Raw genomic sequence first — 21,380 nt, 5'->3', positions numbered from 1 at the left:
CTCTAAAATAATAAGCCACCTGTTGTTTACTGCAACTCGCTGTTGGCTGGGCTCCCTGCCTGTGCCATTAAACCCCTACAACTCATCCAGAATGCCGCAGCCCGTCTGGTGTTCAACCTTCCCAAGTTCTCTCACGTCACCCCGCTCCTCCGCACACTCCACTGGCTTCCAGTTGAAGCTCGCATCTGCTACAAGACCATGGTGCTTGCCTACGGAGCTGTGACGGGAACGGCACCTCCGTACCTTCAGGCTCTGATCAGTCCCTACACCCAAACGAGGGCATTGCGTTCATCCACCTCTGGCCTGCTGGCTCCCCTACCTCTGCGGAAGCATAGTTCCCGCTCAGCCCAGTCAAAACTGTTCGCTTCTCTGGCACCCCAATGGTGGAACAAGCTCCCTCACGACGCCAGGACAGCGGAGTCACTCACCACCTTCCGGAGACATTTGAAACCCCACCTCTTTAAGGAATACCTGGGATAGGATAAAGTAATCCTTCTACCCCCCCTTACCCACCCCCCAAAAAAACATTGTAAAGTGGTTATCCCACTGGCTATAAGGTGAATGCACCTATTTGTAAGTCGCTCTGGATAAGAGCGTCTGCTAAATGACGTAAATGTAAATGTTACATTCAAGTAACTCATGACATTGGTATTAAGCATGAAAATAAACTCATGATATATGTGGGTAAAAATATGATTTGCCAACGCCATATTAAACAAATAAGATCGTATCCAAATAATGATAGATTTCTGGTCCATCTGTCAAATTTACCCTATAACGTGAAGATATCACGTGAACTCATTGATCTTTCTTGAGCATTCAGCTACAAGCAGGCACCCTCCTAAATTGAGGCGCCAATTACCACAAGTGTTTTTGGCAGTGCGGTGGCTGATTTGACAAAAATACAAGTGGTGAGTTTATGAACATTAGCTACCGTTAAGTTAGCTAGTTATTCAACGAACTATCAAACCACACAACTGAACCAACTACCAAACTTTTTTGTTGGACCGATAAAAAAAATGTCTGATGTGGGGGAGGGGTATGCGACGCCGGGCTAACTAGCTAGCTAAGCATTTTCGTCAACTGTTAGCTAGCTAGCTAACGTTAGCGCATGCAGTTCGCTTGTTTTCACAATTTTGTACGTAAAACATACCTAGCCAAGATCATTATTGAAGCATGTCACCTCTTCAAATAACAGTGAATAAGACGAAATATGCTAACTAGCTAGTCTGGCTGTGAAATGTTTTAGTGTGAGAGATAATGATGTGTCGTAATGAATCGCATTTCCTAGCGAACTACGGTAGCTAACGACGTTAGATATCTCGCTAGCTAGTAGTAAAAACAATATAATGGTAATTTTGTGACGTGAGGTTAGCCAACTGCATGTTTAACAAGACACTTCAATCAACAGTAACTAAAAGCTAGCTAATTTACTCATTAAGCAATTAGCATAAATATGGATTGGTGACAGTGTACCGTTCAGTTCTAGATTTTGTTTTGTCTGCGTTCTTCCTGCATGTCACTGTGATTCTGTCAGGGGGTAGCCAGTCTCTGAATTTAGATTTTAGGAGGCTGACAGCGAAGTCAGTTTAGAGTTGTCTGTCTCCGGGGTAGGCACACGGTTAGCCCTTGATCATGACTCTCAGTTCCATTACACATAAGAGTAATTGGAGGAAGGCATCTTCTGTAACGGTGAGTTTTGTTAAGAGCCCTGACGCTCTGTCTGAACATAAACACGCATCGCTTGCGTTACGGTTTTGGAAGCATAAGGACCTTATGTTTCATATCAGCAATTAATAATTGTCAAAACTATTAAATTGATACACACCTTTATAGGGTTAGAGTTCCCACATGGCCATATATCATAACCATGTTACAGGGAGTGTTTAAGGAAGACAGAAGGACCACCTGTGTGGAGCGATTTCACAGCCAACAGAAATTGCATTTGAATTCCATATTTTTTATTTATTTGTAATGCACAAATTGAATCATTGTATTCACGAATTGAACTTGTATTTCATGATTTGAAACTGAATTGAATGAATGTTGCATTTAGTTTTAGAATTACATTTCAATTGTAATGACCCGGGCTGGGTCATAAAGGAAAAAGAGACGGACACCAGGTGTGCTATTGTTCAGGCCACAGCCCACGCCGCTAAATTCCGAATGTACACAAATACACAATGTAAAGTTAAGTGGCAGACTCATAGGAGCAGATCAGGATCCCGATTAGACAGTAGCCTCTATTTATGCATTTCAAAACCCCGCGGGATTACCCATCATACCCCCCCCAACCTTTCCGTATGTCCTGGCATATTTAACCCCTGCTAGCACCCATGAGAACAATAACACACCCATGAACACAATACCGGGTCGTTACAGTATTCATAATAGTTTATAGAGCCAAAGCGGTTCAAACGCTAGAGCCAAATTCATAGGATGAAAATAAATTCAACATGCCACATTGGCTTCAGAAACCGCCAAAAGCTTCTGTTTACCGCAGAGTGGTTTTTATTCTCTGTTCTCCTCTACCTTTCCTGGCTGGCAAAGTACCAGGATGTTTTCTCTGGTTTTGAGTCCGATTTTAGATAACTGAATTTGAGAACAGACAATTAATGCAATATCTACCATATTGAAATGGAATATATAAAATACAGAATTTGAGTATTCAATTAGATTGAAATATAATTTTGAAACTGAATATAATATTCATTCAATTCTGTTGCAAATCATGAAATACAAGCTCAATGATTCAATGTGTACTTTAAACAAAACATTCCAAATATTCTAATGCAATTTCTGTTGGCACTGAAATCGCTCCATACACCTCTGCTATTTAGCTATCTAGCATGCTCCGAACACCTGTGTGTAACGGAAGAAGGCCGCCAGAAACTGTTTTCATTGAAAAATACTGTTGCTACAACTGTGATAACGCTGATTTAAAACAGTGTATAGTAAGTGTGTATTTTGCATTTGTGATATAAAAGCAGAGGGATTTATGTTTCAATCACCTTCTCTCAATTGAGAATCTATTCACGTTTAGATGGAGTGTTTGGCTGTTTTGGCTGCCAAAGCCAGTCTACCTCTGAAAATAACATAAGGTCCTTAGGCTAACGGTAACGTTAGGCTCCTTAAGATTACATCTTGGGCTAGGACAGGGTCTGAAGTGCCTCTGTATAACTGGAGTGTGGTGCGGCATGCACTCTTGTAAATACGCTCCAGGTCATCAGACTGGGCCCAGAGTATGTGAGCAGAGCGAGGAGTGGTGCATGCCCAATTTGACTGAAGTGCGGAGCAAGTTACCAAAAGGCTTTTTTCATAATATTTTCATAAAGAAACTGACAAAACACACAGGTACAAAATCAAGGTGACTTACAAAGATGAGGACCAAGAGCGAGAGGGAGTGCGGTGATGTAGTGTCCACAACTAAAGAGTCATTGTGGAATCTGAAAAGACATGCCTCCCAAAAGCATGATGGTGTACTACAGTGAGGGGAAAAAAGTATTTGATCCCCTGCTGATTTTGTATGTTTGCCCACTGACAAAGAAATGATCAGTCTATAATTTTAATGGTAGGTTTATTTGAACAGTGAGAGACAGAATAACAACAAAACAATCCATAAAAACACATGTCAAAAATGTTATACATTGATTTGCATTTTAATGTGGGAAATAAGTATTTGACCCCTCTGCAAAACATGACTTAGTACTTGGTGGCAAAACCCTTGTTTGCAATCACAGAGGTCAGACATTTCTTGTAGTAGGCCACCAGGTTTGCACACATCTCAGGAGGGATTTTGTCCAACTCCTCTTTGCAGATCTTCTCCAAGTCATTAAGGTTTCGAGGCTGACATTTGGCAACTCAAACCTTCAGCTCCCTCCACAGATTTTCTATGGGATTACGGTCTGGAGACTGGCTAGGCCACTCCAGGACCTTAATGTGCTTCTTTTGGGGCCACTCCTTTGTTGCCTTGGCCGTGTGTTTTGGGTCATTGTCATGCCGGAATACCCATCCATGACCCATTTTCAATGCCCTGGCTGAGGGAAGGAGGTTCTCACCCAAGATTTGACGGTACATGGCCCCGTCCATAGTCCCTTTGATGCAGTGAATTTGTCCTGTCCCCTTAGCAGAAAAACACCCCCAAAGCATCATGTTTCCACCTCCATGTTTGACGGTGGGGATGGTGTTCTTCGGGTCATAGGCAGCAATCCTCCTCCTCCAAACACGGCGAGTTGAGGTGATGCCAAAGAGCTCGATTTTGGTCTCATCTGACCACAACACTTTCACCCAGTTCTCCTCTGAATCATTCAGATGTTCATTGGCAAACTTCAGACGGCCCTGTATATGTGCTTTCTTGAGCAGGGGAACCTTGCGGGCGCTGCAGGATTTCAGTCCTTCACGGCGTAGTGTGTTACCAATTGTTTTCTTGGTGACTATGGTCCCAGCTGCCTTGAGATCATTGACAAGATCATCCCGTGTAGTTCTGGGCTAATTCCTCACCGTTCTCATGATCATTGCAACTCCACGAGGTGAGATCTTGCATGGAGCCCCAGGCCGAGGGAGATTGACCGTTCTTTTGTGTTTCTTCCATTTGCGAATAATCGCACCAACTGTTGTCACCTTCTCACCAAGCTGCTTGGCGATGGTCTTGTCTATTTCTGATGTCCATCCGGTATGATTTCTATTTGCAATATCTTTCAATAACCTATATACGTTTTACGGACACAGTATGTTTTACATTAGTTATCTTGTTATTAGTCCCTACCTTCAGCTCCGTTCAACCCCTCCCATCTATCTCTTAACACCATCCATTTTGGATTTCTATTTGCCATATATTTTAAAACTGTGCTGTGATGTTTCACAAAAGTTCTGAACCTTTCTATTCTCATTGTTCCTACAGATTGTAAATTGAAATAAATATTTTTGCTAAAAGTATTATTATATTATTGATCGATCACCCAGTAGTGCTATCTGCAGGGTTAGGTCCAGGTAAATATTGCAGTTATTCAGCCATTCCTGGACCTGTGACCAAAAACAAGCTACATATGGACAGTACCAAAACAAATGATCTAATGATTCTGTCTCTTCGCAGCAAAATCTGCAGAGCTGGGTTGTATCCCCCATATAAATAATTATATTGGTTGCAAGAATTTTGTATAATAATTTAAATTGAAAAATTCTAAGTTTTGAATCCAGCGTCATTTTGTGTATCAGTTCATAAACCATGTGTCATGGGAAGAGATTTTTTGACGTACTGATTCCAACTCTTTTGTAGTCTATATGGCACGGCTGTCAATTTTTTGGTCCTTAAATGAAACTGGTATACTTACTTATTTATCAATTTTCTTTAACCAATTATCTTACAATTCCTACCGATCTGCGTGCCAGCTATGGCTTTCATATGCATACTTTCGTGAAACAGTTTCATTTAATTTATAATAACGTCTTCATATCTCAAAAGCATTGTCCTGTGGTTAATCAAAGTTCTATCCAAATGAAAATGATACAAACCTAAAAATATACTTCTATTGCCAACTATGTAAAAATAGCCTACATAAAGCCAACAAATAAAAACATTGCAGCCTTCAGGTAGAAAATATCCTGATAAAAATAAATATCCTATAAATCACATTGGCTACGCATGGCCTGTCTGCAACAAACTTGAAACATTGTATCAACTATTAACTTGGGTCTGGCCCGAAGCTTGCAGTAGCGAACTTGCAACATTGTATAAAATATTCTGGGCCCTCAGTTTCCCGTGCCAGTGAGCTCAGGACAGACAGCTGTAGGCTATTTGCGCAAGGGATAAGAAGCAGCGCTTGACTTGGGCAGAAGCTCACCAGAGCTGAGTACCAGCACCTCAAATGTTCTACTGCTTGAGCTCGTGTTCCTCTTATAGAGTATTAGCTCAAAAGTATTGTGGAGCTCCTGCACCTAAATATAAACAGTACCAGCCAGTGGCTGATGTGGAAAATAATCACTATACTTTATTAAAAATCAGTTTTTGTAGAATCACTTTATTACAATTCAACAAAGCCGGGCTGGTCTGCAGAGTAGCCTTCCTTCTCTCTCTCTGCTCCCCGTCTATATAGTCCCATTCACATCCCTCCTAGCTCAAAACCCCTCCCTCTTGGGTTCTCCTACCATTATCTTCAGTTTCCTGCTCTCTACCGCTCCGCCCACTCCCTTCGTCTATGAAAGCGGCTTAATTTGACTGTAATAATATTGTTTCTAAACTGAATGACAATCAATCACACCCTTTTCTTGCAAAAGCAATCATGTTCAGTTTTAAACTCTGTTCAACCCCGGCTCACCCTGGCTTGACCTAAAGATTGATTGTTGGACATGACAGGTCCACACTCAATCTCTCAAACGTACACAAACCCACTCCTCTTCTTCCCTCCCGTCATGCTGTAATTACTCATGACTAGGTTAAACTCTGTTAAACTCTGGCACCGCACTTTGTTTGAGAAAAGATGCATTAGGTAACAGTCTGGTTTCAGTCTCTGATAAGGTAGGACAGCCATGGATTAGGTAAGAGCCAGCAATTCGACCCTAGGTCAGATCCCCACTTCACACATACACAAGCCCAGTGAAAGGAACCATTATGTGTTCTTGCCTAGCAACAGAGACGTCCGTGATTTAACTTTGTTTAGCACATAGTTCACTAAAAAATCCCCCTCATGGCGACCCGTCATTCAGGTCTGCCCCAACTGTTTAGCTAAGAAAATATATACAGTACCAGTCAAAAGTTTGAACACACCTACTCATTGAAGGGTTTTTCTTTATTTTTACTGTTTTCTACATTGTAGAGTAATAGTGAAGACATCAAAACTATGAAATAACATATATGGAATCATGTAGTAACCAAAAAAAGTGTTAAACAAATCAAAATATATTTGAGATTCTTCAAAGTAGCCACCCTTTGCCTTGATGACAGCTTTGCACACTCTTGGCATTCTCTCAACCAGCTTCATGAGGTAGTCACCTGGAATGCATTTTAATTAACTGGTGTGCCTTGTTAAAAGTTAATTTGTGGAATTTCTTTCCTTCTTAATGCGTTTGAGCCAATCAGTTGTGTTGTGACAAGGTGGTTGTGGTATACAGAAGATATCCCTATTTGGTAAAAGACCAAGTCCATATTATGGCAAGAACAGCTCAAATAAGTAAAGAGAAATGACAGTCCATCATTACATTAAGACATGAAGGTCAGTCAATCTGGAACATTTCAAAAACTTTAAGTTTCTTCAAGTGCAGTCACAAAAACCATCAAGCGCTATGATGAATCTGGTTCTCATGAGGACCGCCACAGGAATGGAAGACCCCAAGTTACTTCTGCTGCAGAGGATAAGTTCATTTACCAGCCTCAGAAATTGCACCCAGAGTTCAATAAATGCTTCACAGAGTTCAAGTAACAGACACATCTCAACATCAACTGTTCAGAGGAGACTGCGTGAATCAGGCCTTCATTGTCGAATTGCTGCAAAGAAACCACTACTAAAGGACACCAATAAGAAGAAGAGACTTGCTTGGGCCAAGAAACACGAGCAGTGGACATTAGACCGGTGGAAATCCTTTGGTCTGATGAGTCCAAATTTGAGATGTTTGGTTCCAACCACTGTGTCTTTGTCTTTGTGAGACGCAGAGTAGGTGAACGGATGATCCCACTGTGAAGCATGGAAGAGGAGGTGTGGGGTGCTTTGCTGGTGACACTGTTTTGTGATTTATTTAGAATTCAAGGCACACTTAACCAGCATGGCTACCACAACATTCTGCAGCGATACGCCATCCCATCTGGTTTGCGCTTAGTGGGACTATCATTTGTTTTTCAACAGGACAATGACCCAAAACACACCTCAGGCTGTGTAAGGGCTATTTGACCAAGTAGAGTGATGGAGTTCTGCATCAGATGACCTGGCCTCCACAATCACCCGACATCAACCCAATTGAGATGGTTAGGGATGAGTTGGACCGCAGAGTGAAGGAAAAGCAGCCAACAAGTGCTCAGCATATGTGGGAACTCCTTCAAGACTGTTGGAAAAGCATTCCAGGTGAAGCTGGTTGAGAGAATGACAAGAGTGCAAAGTTGTCATCAAGGCAAAGGGTGGCTACTTTGAAGAACCTCAAATATAAAATATATTTTGATTTGTTTAACACTACATGATTCCATGTGTTATTTCATAGTTTCATATGTCTTCACTATTATTCTACAATGTAGAAAATAGTCCCAAAAAAAAATAACAACCTTGAATGAGTAGGTGTGTCCAAACTTTTGACTGGTACTGTATGTGTATGTATGTTACTGCTCAACTAAAACAATATTGGTCGAACCAACAGCCTAATGACCAAACTATCAACCAGTCGACCAATTGGGGTCAGCCCTAATTCTCTGGCAACAGCTCTGGTGGATATTCCTGCAGTCAGCATGCCAATTGTGTGCTCCCTCAAAACTTGAGACATCTGACAATGTGTTGTGTGACAAAACTGCACATTTTAGAGTTCTTTTATTGTCCCCAGGACAAGGTGCAGCTGCGTAATGATCACTGTGTTTAATCAGCTTCTTGATATGCCACACCTGTCAGGTGGATGGATTATCTTGGCAATGGTGAAATGCTCACTAACAGGGATGTAAATACATTTGTGCACACAATTTGAGAGAAAAAAATGTTGTGCGTATGGAACATTTCTGGAATCTTTCATTTCCGCTCATGAAACATGGGACCAACACTTTACATTTTTCATTTTATATTTTTGTTCAGTGTCATTTACAAAGTATACAGGACAGGACTCTTATTCTGAAGGATTCCAAAAATCTGTGACCCAGAAGTGCTTAGTTATTCTTTCCTGTTTCAGAACAGTAGCTCAGGGAGGGTCTGAATGGGAATTGAAGCAAAATAGTTGTAGATGTATTTACTTGTCATATTTATTTTTTGTCCCCTTAGGAAGAGTTCCTGATCCTGGTAACTGTTTAGCCCCAGCTGGCTGACCACTGTATCAGGGGCAATGGAGATGCCTAACCAGCCTCTGAAAACAATATTTCATAGGCTTAGTAGCGAAAAACCAAGCGGAGATAATAGGAGTTTTGGGCACTTGAGACCACTCTCTGTTTATTCCAGAATGATAACTTGTGAAAACTGTAGGGTTTGTCCTAGTAGCACTAACCAGTCATGGAATTCGTCCAATCCGTTATGGAACTTGAAAATAGAGATTGTGAACAACAATGCCCCTACAAGACACAAGAGGCGCTTGGATGACTCCTGCCTTGATGACACGTATGAGACTCCATACAAAAAGCCCTGTAGTCCTAAGGCCATCTCCCTAGATCTGGCTTCTGTTGTAGATTCATGTAACCCCCTTCCAGATGTAGCCACTGTCTCCCCTACTACTGACCCCCCAAAAGTGCCATCTAGTGTTGAAAATACAGTCAAAGATAAAGGTACATCAGAAGCTGTGATATGTGTGCCAAACTCTGATCATATCCAGAGTGTCCAAGCAGGAGAAGCAGGAAGTAGACAGGGTGGTGCTGCGGCTCCAGGCGGCCCAGTATCAAACGAGTCTGAGGCCTGGTCTGAGACCCTGAGCCATGAGCCTAAGAGCGTCTCAATGGACCTTGGTCCTGTTTTTGACTTTGACGTGGATGACATCATGTGCCTGAGCCCCATTGACAGAGACAGGGGGAGCGATGAGGGCATTGAAGCCTTTGTCGAGGACCGCGCCCGGAACCCCAGTGACAGCGACACCCAGCAAACTAAGCCTTTCTTAGCTTACAGTCCAACACAGGAGCAGGTTTCAGGGGAGGGATATGAGGTAGGAGAGCGGGAAGAGGGAAAAGGAGAGGAGATGGTGGTGGAAGGAGAAAGGGAAAAAGAGGGCAATGAGGAGATAAACTGTCAGGAGGAAGAGGATGGTGTGAGCGATGAGGGTTATTTCTCCAGGTCCTACCTTGAGGCACTTAGAGCAGGAAAGGACGTGTCTCAGGCTGTGACACCCTTGCAGCCACACATTTCGTCCACCCCTTTGTTTAGGGGGAGGGAGGTGATGCAGAGGCTGCAGATGGCTGTGTCAGATGAGGGGGAGCCTCCATGTCCCCCAGGTTTCCCTGATCCCAATGGGGGCCAGGCTGTGGTTTGTCAGCCGCACTACTCTTTCACTTCGGAGGATGTGTCTTATGGGTTATATGGGGCACCTCTGGTCCCAGTGGAGGGTGCAGATGAGGCCTTGGAGGGCACAGTAGGGGAAGATTGGAGTATCGGAGCCCCGATACTGGAGTGCTCAGTGTGTCACATTGCCCCAGTGGAGTTCAATGCCGGTTGTGAGGGAAACGTGGTGGAGGGGGGGGAAGGTGGGCTTGTTTCAGTCCAGGAGTGCCAGGTCACACTCGTGGCCGAAGAGGTAACCGTGGAGACCAGCTACAAGAACACCTTGCCTCTCCAAGTCCAGGTAAGCGGACGGAACGCTGACACTTTTTGGTTTTCTTAATGTAGTTGTGTGATTTAAATAATAATATTTCATCATTAACAAATAGTTTTCCTGTATTTTGTGTCCATATATCCATATTTATAAATGTATTTGTTTAGCCTGCATCAACTGTTAGGATAGCTTAGATTTGGTTGTGACTGTATAGTGCTTGTGTGGATTTCTCTGGTCATATTGCTGTAAGACCTTTCTGCTGTGTCCAGGTGAGGTCAGTGGTGGTGGTTCCCAGCGTGCAGCAGAATAGCAGCAGCAAACCCTCAACGCGGCCTGAGCAGAAAGGATCCGAGACCAGGTCTGTGCAGAAACCTTCTCCGGAGAAGAATGTTGTCAAGACAACAACAAGACCTGTCCAGAAACCTTCACCTGGACAGAACATTATCAAGAACACAATTGTTCAGAAACCTTTGCCTGGGCAGAACGTTATCAAGAACACAACTGTCCTGAAACCACCAGAACAGAATGCCATCAAGGCCACACCTGTCCAGAAACCTTCACCGCAACAGAAAGTGACGAAGATAAAACCTGTCCACGCAGCTTCAACTTCGTCTGACCAGAAAGTAGTCAAGACAAGACCTGTCCAGAAAACTGCACCAAGGTACATTTCAGAGTCCTTGAAGTTTTCTAAATTTCCTCTAGAGGGAGCAATTTGCTGATTTTCCTCCCTGACTGGCAGGACCTAAAATTAAGACCCGCCAAATGCGGGCAGATTTTGGCATTGGCGGGTAAGACATCTATTTCACCGGCCACGTTGGCAGGTGGTCAGGGCTCCTCAGTGCTAGCATTTCACTTGCATTTATGAATAAAAATAGGGAAGTATGATCACATTTATAGCAAAAATAAATCAACTATTAATCCTATAGCCTATCCCACCTCGCGCAGCAACACTGCCTAGCTGGGGGCTGTGCGCACGTGAAGGGCTGAGTGAAAGATTCATTTTTAGAAGCGCTACGCACAACGAAAGTCGACTCGCGTCACCACGGTAACCTCCCGCCTGAAAGGGGCAGGTGAACATTTTTGTCTCATCTGTGATATTTTGGTAAAAAGATCTGTCACAAAATACTAAATTAAACAATATACCTCATTACTTCTTACCAGTAATACAGTTATTGGTATAGAAACATTACAAAGCATGCTCATCTGTTTTTTTGTGTGTTTTGTAATTTTAGCAGCAACAAATATTTTGGCTGGTAGATTTTATAATCTACCTGCCACAGTGGCTGGTGTACCAAAATGTTGGCTTCAGGCCCTGCTGACTGGTATTATTTCCAGAGAGACTGGTTTATTTTTGTTCTCTGAATGTAGACAGCCAGTCTGGTTATTCTCCCGCTCAACCACTTCACAAATACATCTTTATTTAATCAATGAATTTGCATGACTTGAAGGGTCAAAGCATCAATAAAGCATTACTTATTCAATTTAGTCAGATCTGAGGTCTTGTGAGAATGGAAGGAAGCAGGATAGATTTCTTGAGTGTTTGAATAGGGTGGATGTCTTTTCCAGGCCAATGGTCTATGACCGGGAGGAGGACTGGCAGCGTGAGAAGTGGCTCTATGTGGAGTCAGTCACCAGACACATAAGGGAGAACATTGGTGCAGAAGAAGGTAAGAGAGAACATTGGTGCAGAAGAAGGTAAGAGGTGCGTCTCATTATTTGGGAAGCTTGGGGCCTGGTGCTAACCTGGTGCTTCAATTGCTGAATTTAGTGAAATGTTCTTGTTTTCCTAACAAATAAGTTATTTAGCCTAATTTCTCATTCTCTTGAAGTCTATTTATCGCCCCAAAACCCTACCCCATTTCCACACCAAGTCCTTATCTTATGTTGTTGTGTATCTTCTGTGGTTGGCTGTAATGATGTGCAAGGCTGTGTGTGAAATCCCAGTCTGAGTCAGACTTAATTCATGCCAGTCCTAATAACCTTGAATCCTAACCTACCTATGAATCTTGAAGCTGCATTCAAACCTGTGCAGTGCAAAAATGACGTTTTTTTTTTCTCCATTAGTCCACTGTTAATACAGTCCCGAAATGTTTTACATGTCAGCAGTACATTTTTCAAGATATAGGACTTTCAAGAAGCAAAGTGACACTTATTTTTATATATATAGTACCAGTCAAAAGTTTGGACACACCTACTCATTCAAGGGTTTTTCTTTATTTTTAGTATTTTCTACATTGTAGAATAATAGTGAAGACATTAAAACTATGAAATAAGTCATATGGAGTCATGTAATAACCAAAAGTGTTAAACAAATCAAAATATATTTTAGATTCTTCAAAGTAGCCACCCTTTGCCTTGATGACAACTTTGCACACTCTTGGCATTCTCTCAACCAGCTTCACCTGGAATGCTTTTCCAACAGTCTTGAAGGAGTTCCCACATATGCTGAGCACTTGTTGGCTGCTTTTCCTTCATACTGCGGTCCAACTCATCCCAAACCATCTCAATTGGGTTGAGGTCGGGTGATTGTGGAGGCCAGGTCATCTGATGCAGCACTCATCACTCTCCTTCTTGGTCAAATAGCCCTTACACAGCCTGTAGGTGTGTTGGGTCATTGTCCTGTTGAAAACAAATGATAGTCCCGCTAAGCGCAAACCAGATGGGATGGAATATCGCTGCAGAATGCTGTGGTAGCCATGATGGGTAAGTGTGCCTTGAATTCTAAATAAATCACACAGTGTCACCAGCAATGCACCCCCACACCATCACACCTCCTCCTCCATGCTTCACGGTGGGAACCACACATGCAGAGATCATCCGTTCACCTACTCTGCGTCTCACAAAGACACGGCGGTTGGAACCAAAAATCTAAAATTTGGACTCGTCAGACCAAAGGACAGATTTCCACCAGTCTAATGTCCATTGCTTGTGTTTCTTGGCCAAAGCAAGTATCTTCTTATTGGTGTCCTTTTAGTAGTGGTTTCTTTGCAGCAATTCGACCATTAAGGCCTGATTCACACAGTCTCAACCAGAATGGTAGACCCTGAGTTACCTCTGCAGCAGAGGATATGTTCATTAGAGTTACCAGCCTCAAGTAACAGACACATCTCAACATCAGCTGTTCAGAGGAGACTGCGTGAATCAGGCCTTCATGGTCGAATTGCTGCAAAGAAACCACAACTAAAGGACACCAATAAGATGAAGAGACTGGCTTGGGCCAAGAAACACGAGCAATGGACATTAGACCAGTGGAAATTTGGCCTTTGGTCTTGAGTCCAAAGTTGAGAATTTTGGTTCCAACTGCTGTGTCTTTGTGAGAAGCGGTGTGGGTGAACGGATGATCTCTGCATGTGTATTTCCCACTGTAAAGCACGGAAGAGGAGGTGTGATGGTGTGGGGTGCTTTGCTGGTGACACTGTCTGTGATTTATTTAGAATTCAAGGCACACTTAACCAGCATGGCTACCACAGCATTCTGCAGCGATACGCCATCCCATCTGGTTTGGGCTTAGTGGGACTATCATTTGTTTTCAAGAGGACAATGACCCAACACACCTCCAGGCTGTGTAAGGGCTATTTTTCAAAGAAGGAGACTGATGGAGTGCTGCATCAGATGACATGACCTGGCCTCCACAAACCCCCGACCTCAACCCAATTTAGATGGTTTGGGATGAGTCGGACCACAGAGTGAAGGAAAAGCAGCCACCAAGTGCTCAGCATATGTGGGAACTCCTTCAAGACTGTTGGAAAAGCATACCAGGTGAAGTTGGTTGAGAGAATGCCAATAGTGTGCAAAGCTGTCATCAAGGCAAAGGGTGGCTATTTGAAGAATCTCAAATATAAAATATAGTTTGATTTGTTTAACAACTTTTTGATTGCTACATGATTCCATATGACATTTCATAGTTTTGATGTCTTCACTATTATTCTACAATGTAGAAAATAGTAAAAAATCAAGAAAAAACCCTTGAATGAGTAGGTGTGTCCAAACTTTTGACTGGTACTGTACATTCCTTATACATGTAAAGTAATCAATGAGTTCCAGTATGGTAACATGAATAAGTATATTACAAGCTAGAATCCAATACCTGATGTGCATTTTTTGGAAGAGAGAATCCTCTTTCTCAGCTTTCTGGGCGTGTGAGTTAGGATGTTATTTAGAGTGACCTATCCTACCTTCACAATAAGCTACTCAAATTAATGTGTACACTGCATTTTTCTAGATAAACTTCAGTGAGGCTGAATTGTTGTTGTCTGACTCCTGAAACACAGACACAAAGGTGGAGTTAATTAATACACATTTTCTGTCTGTCATGGATCAATGTATAGCCTAAATTCTATGAACTTGACAATGACATACAATGACACTAAAACATTCTGCGTGGCGAGGAAGGTGTCTGTCTGGCCATGATTTCACTTCTGTGGCCATGCAGAGCAGAGGGGGGCTGGGATGGGTAGCCTAAGAGAAAATGGTATGTAGGCAACTACAATATTCATTCTCACATTTGGTGCCTGTTTAATAGGACATATTGTTACTCTGCTAAACATAGAAGTGCAAAATTGGTGGATTAATTAATTTCACTAGCTACATACACCCAATCTCTCAACTTGAAAGCAAGCTAGCTAGCTAATTAAAACATAATTATGATTTGTCCTTACAACTTGAACTGTATTACTTTGCATCATTATGTATCACATTGGCCCGCAAGCACATTCCATTTGACAGCTAGGTTTATTACTGTAGAGACATCTTGCAGTTTTGGTGACAGCTTCGCGGTTTGTAACAAAATTAAAGCAATACGGTAGTGTTAGTACTGGTAGAGCAGTGATTTACTCACGGAGCTATATATGAACTTCATGTGGATTTACTTTTACCACACAGTTAGCTATGCTAGCTATAGCTAGCTAGCTAGCCAGCCAAACGTGTATAGTTAGCAAGCAACTGCTACTTGCTAGCTAGCTACACTCTTGCTCTAGCGCCAGAAACAATGAAGTGTCCCAGATGTGTTAACATTTCACCTATCCACTTCATCTACTGATCAGAATAATATAGCAATTTTTTTACTCACCTTTTCACCGGCATTAGCCGATGCAACAGTCAAAGTGCATTGCAGACCGCAGTAAGCCACAGTAGCAACAGGTTGTAAACAGGAAGTAAGGAGGCCACACATGTTGGCTCTAACAGGTTTTGTAGGTAGGTGGTTCCAAACTAACTAAAGCCAGCCCTATAACTGACATGCAAGTTAGAAAGAACTTGCACGTCATTGACATGGATTTCCACAAAGTTCCCACTTCGGATTTTCCACTTCAAGCCCAAATACAGTGCCTTCGGAAAGTATTCAGACAGCTTGACTTTTTCCATATTTTGTTACGTTAGTCTTATTCTAAAATTGATTAAAAAAAATTTTTTTCCCCTCATCAATCTACACACAATACCCCATAATGACAAAGAAAAAACAGGTTTTTAGAAATGCTTGCTAATTTATGTTTAAAAAAACAAACATATCACATTTACGTAAGTATTCAGACCCTTTACTCAGTACTTTGAAGCACCTTTCGCAGCGACAGCTGCCTCAAGTCTTCTTGGGTATGACACTACAAGCTTGGCACATCTGTATTTGGGGAGTTTCTTCCATTCTTCTCTGCAGATCCTCTCAAACTCTGTCAGGTTGGATGGGGAGCGTCACTGCAGAGCCATTTTTAGGTCTCTCCAGAGATGCTCGATCGGGTTCAAGTCCGTGCTCTGGCTGGGCCACTCAAGGACATGCAGAGACTTGTCCCGAAGCCACTCCTGCATTGTCTTGGCTGTGTGCTTAGGGTCGTTGTCCTGTTGGAAGGTGAAACTTGGCCCCAGTCTAAGGTCCTCAGCGCTCTGGAGCAGGTTTTCATCAAGGATCTCTCTGTACTTTGCTCCATTCATCTTTCCCTCGATCCTGACTAGTCTCCCAGTCCCTGCCTCAGCATGATGCTGCCACCACCATGCTTCACCGTAGGGATGGTGCCAGGTTTCCTCCAGATGTGACGCTTGGCATTCAGGCCAAAGAGTTCAATCTTGGTTTCATCAGACCAGAGAATCTTGTTTCTCATGGTCTGCAAGTCTTTAGGTGCCTTTTGGCAAACCAAGCGGGCTGTCATGTGCGTTTTCCTGAGGAGTGGCTTCCGTCTGGCCACTCTACCATAAAGGCCTGATTGGTGGAGTGCTGCAGAGATGTTTGTCCTTCTGGAAGGTTCTCCTATCTCTACAGAGGAACTGTAGAGCTCTGTCAGTGTCCATCAGGTTCTTGGTCACCTCCCTGACCAAGGCCTTTCTCCCCCGATTGCTCAGTTTTGCCGGGCGGCCAGCTCTCGGAAGAGTCTTGCTGGTTCCAAACTTCTCCCATTTAAGAATGATGGAGGCCACTGTGTTCTTGGGGACCTTCAATGCTGCAGACATTTTTTGGTACTCTTCCCCAGATCTGTGCCTCGACACAATCCTGTCTTGGAGCTCTACAGACAATTCCTTCGACCTAATGTCTTGGTTTTTGCTTTGACTGGCACTGTCACTTGTGGGACGTTTTTATAGACAGTTGTGTGCCTTTCCAAATCATGTCCAATCAATTGAATTTACCACAGGTGGACTCCAATCAAGTTGTAGAAACCTCTCAAGGATGATCAATGGAAACAGGATGCACCTGAGCTCAATTTCGAGTCTCATAGCAAAGTGTCTGAATACTTATGTAAATAAGGTATTTCTGTTTTTTAGCTTTTATAAATTTGCTAACATTTCTAAAATCCTGATTTCACGTTGTCATGGGGTGTTATGGGGTATTGTGTGTAGATTGCTGAGCAAAATGTTTTATTTAATACATTTTAGAATAAGGCTGTAACGTAACAAAATGTGGAAAAAGTCAAGGGTTCTGAATACTTTCCGAAGGCACTGTATATCATATTATAACCTATTGACTTAAATTGTTGTGCAACATCATGGGGTAAGCTCTGGGCATTATCTTCCAGCTGAAAAAAATATATTTTCGCTGGTGTAGGTGTTTTAGCCATCGCCATACAGTGAGGGGAAAAAAGTATTTGATCCCCTGCTGATTTTGTACGTTTGCCCACTGACAAAGAAATGATCAGTCTATAATTTTAATGGTAGGTTTATTTGAACAGTGAGAGACAGAATAACAACAAAAAAATTCAGAAAAACGCATGTCGAAAATGTTATAAATTGATTTGCATTTTAATGAGGGAAATAAGTATTTGACCCCCTCTCAATCAGAAAGATTTCTGGCTCCCAGGTGTCTTTTTAGACAGGTAACGAGCTGAGATTAGAAGCACACTCTTAAAGGGAGTGCTCCTAATCTCAGTTTGTTACCTGTATAAAAGACACCTGTCCACAGAAGCAATCAATCAATCAGATTCCAAATTCTCCACCATGGCCAAGACCAAAGAGCTCTCCAAGGATGTCAGGGACAAGACTGTAGACCTACACAAGGCTAGAATGGGCTACAAGACCATCGCCAAGCAGCTTGGTGAGAAGGTGACAACAGTTGGTGCGATTATTCACAAATAGAAGAAACACAAAAGAACTGTCAATCTCCCTCGGCCTGGGGCTCCATGCAAGATCTCACCTCGTGGAGTTGCAATGATCATGAGAACGGTGAGGAATCAGCCCAGAACTACACGGGAGGATCTTGTCAATGATCTCAAGGCAGCTGGGACCATAGTCACCAAGAAAACAATTGGTAACACACTACGCCGTGAAGGACTGAAATCCTGCAGCGCCCACAAGGTCCCCCTGCTCAAGAAAGCACATATACATGCCCGTCTGAAGTTTGCCAATGAACATCTGAATGATTCAGAGGAGAACTGGGTGAAAGTGTTGTGGTCAGATGAGACCAAAATTGAGCTCTTTGGCATCAACTCAACTCGCCATGTTTGGAGGAGGAGGAATGCTACCTATGGCCCTAAGAACACCATCCCCACCGTCAAACATGGAGGTGGAAACATTATGCTTTGGGGGTGTTTTTCTGCTAAGGGGACAGGACAACTTCACCGCATCAAAGGGACAATGTACGGGGCCATGTACCTTCAAATCTTGGGTGAGAACCTCCTTCCCTCAGCCAGGGCATTGAAAATGGGTCGTGGATGGGTATTCCAGCATGACAATGACCCAAAACACACGGCCAAGGCAACAAAGGAGTGGCTCAAGAAGAAGCACATTAAGGTCCTGGAGTGGCCTAGCCAGTCTCCAGACCTTAATCCCATAGAAAATCTGTGGAGGGAGCTGAAGGTTCGAGTTGCCAAACGTCAGCCTCGAAACCTTAATGACTTGGAGAATATCTGCAAAGAGGAGTGGGACAAAATCCCTCCTGAGATGTGTGCAAACCTGGTGGCCAACTACAAGAAACGTCTGACCTCTGTGATTGCCAACAAGGGTTTTGCCACCAAGTACTAAGTAATGTTTTGCAGAGGGGTCAAATACTTATTTCCCTCATTAAAATGCAAATCAATTTATAAAATTTTTGACATGGGTTTTTCTGGATTTTTTTGTTGTTATTCTGTCTCTCACTGTTGAAGTAAACCTACCATTAAAATTATAGACTGATCATGTCTTTGTCAGTGGGCAAATGTACAAGATCAGCAGGGGATCAAATACTTTTTTCCCTCACTGTATACCACACGTAACACAACGTAAGAGCTGTCGGGGCTAGGAGAATCACCTTCAATAGGAAGTTGTCTTGGATTTCCGTTTTTCAGCAAGCTATGACATTACATTGTTCAATAAAGTGAGTTTCACGTGTTACAGCAGACTTGTAGTTTCAGATGTATGATTTTTTCTAAATTGATAGTTTTACTTTTTTACTGCAGAAATACAATTATTAGGAGTTGCTCACTGACTGGTTAGGTTTTTTCTTAATTGTCTATTTTGTGGTAATAATGGTAATTTAGTAGACACTTTTATCTGAAGCCACTTGTTCTAGATTTCTGAATGACGCTCGTAATGACCCTCAAATGGCATGATAGTTCCCTGATTTTTTGTGCCATTGATGTATATTCTTGCTGTCCTGTATCCTCTTCTTCTTCATAGTACTTGTTCAGCTTGGTGTGTGTGTGTGTGTGTTACCTGTATGGGTTTGTCTCCAGGGGTGATGACTGAGCTGCTGAAACTGATGAACCATGTTGCCGACCAGGTACCAGGCACCAACAGAAGGCAGTGGCAGCACCCCTCGGATCTCACCCGCAGGTACAGGCATCTCCATGTGTGTTTATCTACTGCTGCCCTCTGTAGTGGACATTTCAGTCTTAATTGGAGAATTCAGTTTTTTTTTCTCTCCAATTTTTGTTTATCAGAAATTACCAAAGACGGTTTGGAAATGACTCAGTGAAATACACTCTGGACCAATGGCAGAACCAGAACTACAGGAACCACCGCCGCTTTGCCAAGGTCCCACAGATCTTTGAGAGAAGTCAAGTTCTTTAAACCCAAGCAACAAAGCATCTTACCAGAGGAACGTATAGGGCAGTACACTTTTAAATTTGGCAAATTACATCACTCAGGTCATTAGGTGTCTGAGATTTGAGCTCTTATATTGTAAGCCTGGAACAACGGTTAACTCTTGAATTAATCCTAAACTTCTGCTCATCTTTTAACAATGTTTTGAACGTATTGTTTTTTGTTTGTGTGAAATTCATTAATTTGTCCTCGCTAAGGATTGTATATGCTTATTGCTAAAGTGTCTTGAAGCCCAGAGATTTGTTTGTTTTTCAATTTGCTCTGTCTGATACAATAATATTGTGGATTTTGTGTTATTATTCAATTTTTTTGTTATACTTGAATTTAAATTATGTTCCTTTCAGTTTACCATCCAGTATAAACATAACATTGATGACAGAAAAGGAAAATAAATAACATAACAGCCAGTCGTTTTGCTTGCCTTTTAGGAAGTTGCATATGTGGAGGTCTCTGATCACCATTTCCTAATTTAATGGGTCCATTGCTGCACTTATTCCTTTTTGTACCGTCGCTCTTAGTTTGTGCTAGGCACCTTGTTTGCACAGTCTTCTTTTTTCTTTTTTTATAGATGTTTAAAAAAACTGCTTTTTGAATGCTGTGCACATTTCCCTGCCTAAGTACTTATTTGTGCAGTTGAATTTCTTTCCTAATGCATTTTGCATTCTTACTGTTGAAGTACAAACAAATCATCCAACACTTTGTTGTTAGTACTTTGTTCTGATTAGCCCCTTGGTTCAGTTGGAACAGTTTGAAGGGACAATCAAATCATTACTGATCTACCCCATTTCTAAAGTGTGATGCCATATGTATAGTTCCATATGCTCTTCACTTGCTGCCTTTGATGGCCTGTCATTTGTTTATTAGCATATGCCTGAGTATTTGAGGTCATGTTATGGTTGATTGAAGTTTTTGTTCCTTCTTTGTTAGACAAGAAATCTAACTGAAGTAAGGGAGTTAGAGTTTGTCAGATGGATTAGGTAAACTCTTAAAATTCTCTACTTTATAATCTATGTTCTGTGCAGCGAAGCGATACGGATTGGGATTGGCCCTGTATTGATGCTTGTGTTGGAGAGACATCGGTAAACATAATCTAGTGTGGGAATTGAGTGAGAAACCCGATTTGTAGGGTTCTGTTATGTGTGGGCTATTGATTTTTTGTGACATTGTGAGTCTCTCCACATTTTTCGCACAGGTTGCTGATTCCACATTAAAAGCAGTTGCCTGAAACTCTGTTGAGTGAATTTTTTACAAGGATGAATGTCTAGCCCAGTCAGAATACCATATGAGTGCAGTCAGTGACTGAGGAGATATTGCATGTGGCTCACTGGTGCTAATAGAATAGATAGGTTTCATTTATAATAAAAAAAATAAATGGAGCACTTTGGCAGTTTACAATAAAGACAACGGAATTGCAGTGCAGCCTACCTATGACCATTTGAATATGAACTACCTCGCTTACTAATTTACTTTATCTTTTA

General features: G+C 42.2%; 1 protein-coding gene across 2 annotated transcripts; it reads left to right on the top strand.

Moving 5' to 3' along the window:
• The first annotated feature begins 824 nt into the window (after positions 1-824).
• Positions 825-21,203, top strand: LOC121544995. 2 transcript variants are annotated; one of them, XM_041855303.2, is made up of 6 exons: positions 825-911; positions 8,943-10,440; positions 10,680-11,071; positions 11,977-12,077; positions 19,533-19,632; positions 19,740-21,203. In XM_041855303.2, the coding sequence occupies exons 2-6, from the start codon at positions 9,004-9,006 to the stop codon at positions 19,867-19,869; spliced, it is 2,160 nt and encodes a 719-aa protein (XP_041711237.2). In that variant the 5' UTR covers positions 825-911; positions 8,943-9,003; the 3' UTR covers positions 19,870-21,203. The 2 variants fall into 2 exon arrangements, with proteins under 2 accessions (XP_041711237.2, XP_041711238.2); XM_041855304.2 differs by lacking the exon at positions 825-911 and adding an exon at positions 1,533-1,692.
• Positions 21,204-21,380: the final 177 nt, after the last annotated feature.

The sequence above is a fragment of the Coregonus clupeaformis genome, chromosome 29, assembly GCF_020615455.1.
Source record: "Coregonus clupeaformis isolate EN_2021a chromosome 29, ASM2061545v1, whole genome shotgun sequence".
NCBI lineage: Eukaryota > Metazoa > Chordata > Actinopteri > Salmoniformes > Salmonidae > Coregonus > Coregonus clupeaformis.
This window is presented reverse-complemented; position numbering and strand designations above follow the sequence as displayed.